The 1336-nt window shown below is 38.5% G+C and overlaps 1 protein-coding gene across 4 annotated transcripts in view; it reads right to left on the bottom strand.

Moving 5' to 3' along the window:
* The window catches only part of LOC106873792 (GA-binding protein subunit beta-1), a 13795-nt gene that overhangs the window by 8937 nt on the left and 3522 nt on the right, over positions 1-1336 (bottom strand). For all 4 annotated transcript variants that reach the window (XM_014921303.2, XM_014921307.2, XM_014921306.2 and 1 more), the window contains exon 2: positions 807-981. In XM_014921303.2, the coding sequence (XP_014776789.1) occupies positions 807-914 (108 nt within the window). In that variant the 5' untranslated portion in view covers positions 915-981. The remainder of the gene's footprint in view (positions 1-806; positions 982-1336) is intronic.

Raw genomic sequence — 1336 nt, 5'->3', positions numbered from 1 at the left:
AAAAAAAAAAAAAAAATCAAAATATATATATATATATAAAAATTTTAGAAACTTTTGAGAGAATACGAAATAATTCTGTTTTGGAATAATGGCTGTCGAAGTGCAGTTATAATGAACAGCATGTAAACATTATAGTTGCATAGCTGATGAGCTTTGAGAACCAAAGTTTGCTTCCCAACCATACGGTTCTGGGTTCAGTCCCATCGCATGGCACCTCCAAACTGAATGAAGTCCATTATATATTTACATGTGTTTTGTGTGTGCTAGTGCCATGTAAAAACCAAACACCTAGGTCAATCTGTAAAGTAGGTGATATTAGGAAGGGCATCCAGCAGTAGAAACTATGCCAGAACAGACAATTTGGGGACTGGACAACTCCCTGGCTGGCCAGCTCCTGTCAAACCATCCAACCCATGCCAGCATGGAAAACAGATGTTAAACAATGATGACGATGATGATATATATATATATATATATATATATATATATATAGTAGAAGACACTTGCCCAAGGAGCTATGTAGTGTGACTGAACCCAGGACCATGTGGTTGGGAAGCAAGTTTCTTACCACACAGCCACGCCTAATATTTTGTGCATTTTAGAAACAGAGCCAATTTACTGTGCATAGATCTTAATAAAAAAAAAAAATTTGTACAGACCCCCAAGGGCCATATGGACCCTAATTGAGAACCCCTGTTGTAGATAGTGTAGGTGGATCCAGCCTTCAGCACTCCAATGGTGTGTTGCTGGTATGTTATATGTTCCGAGACGAATAATAGAGAATTAGAAAGAAGTGTCACACTTACCCAGTCTGTGGTGAAAGGGGCTCCATTTGACATCAGGGTCCTGACTTCGTCTGTGTCACCTCTTTTGGCAGCGTCAAGCAACTGCTTACCCAGTTCAACCAACGACATTATGTGGCCCCGGCCTCACGAATATGACTAGGAAAAGCCAGTTGCCGATTCAAAAGATGATGAGTATCTAAATGAAAGAAAAGCAATAATAATAATAATAATAATAAACACTATGGAATAACAACGGATAAAAGATGGTGTAGGCACACGCCAGAAAAGGTCAAAGGTCACAGAAAACGAGAACGCAACCATACTCTGGGATATGCCAATACACACAGATAGAGAAATTAAGGCCAATAGGCCAGATATAGTTGTCAGAGATCATGAAGGAAAAAAAATGCTTTCTAATTGATGTATCAATACCAGCAGATGTGGATTTTTACAATTGTTTTTTCAGCACAGTCTTCGGAGTAATGGGAAGTGTCTTTTTGCGAAAAATAGAAAAAAGTTAGGAAAATTCATGATTTCTTTCTCACTTCCAC

The sequence above is a fragment of the Octopus bimaculoides genome, chromosome 28 (genome assembly GCF_001194135.2).
Source record: "Octopus bimaculoides isolate UCB-OBI-ISO-001 chromosome 28, ASM119413v2, whole genome shotgun sequence".
NCBI classification, from domain to species: Eukaryota; Metazoa; Mollusca; class Cephalopoda; order Octopoda; family Octopodidae; genus Octopus; species Octopus bimaculoides.
This window is presented reverse-complemented; position numbering and strand designations above follow the sequence as displayed.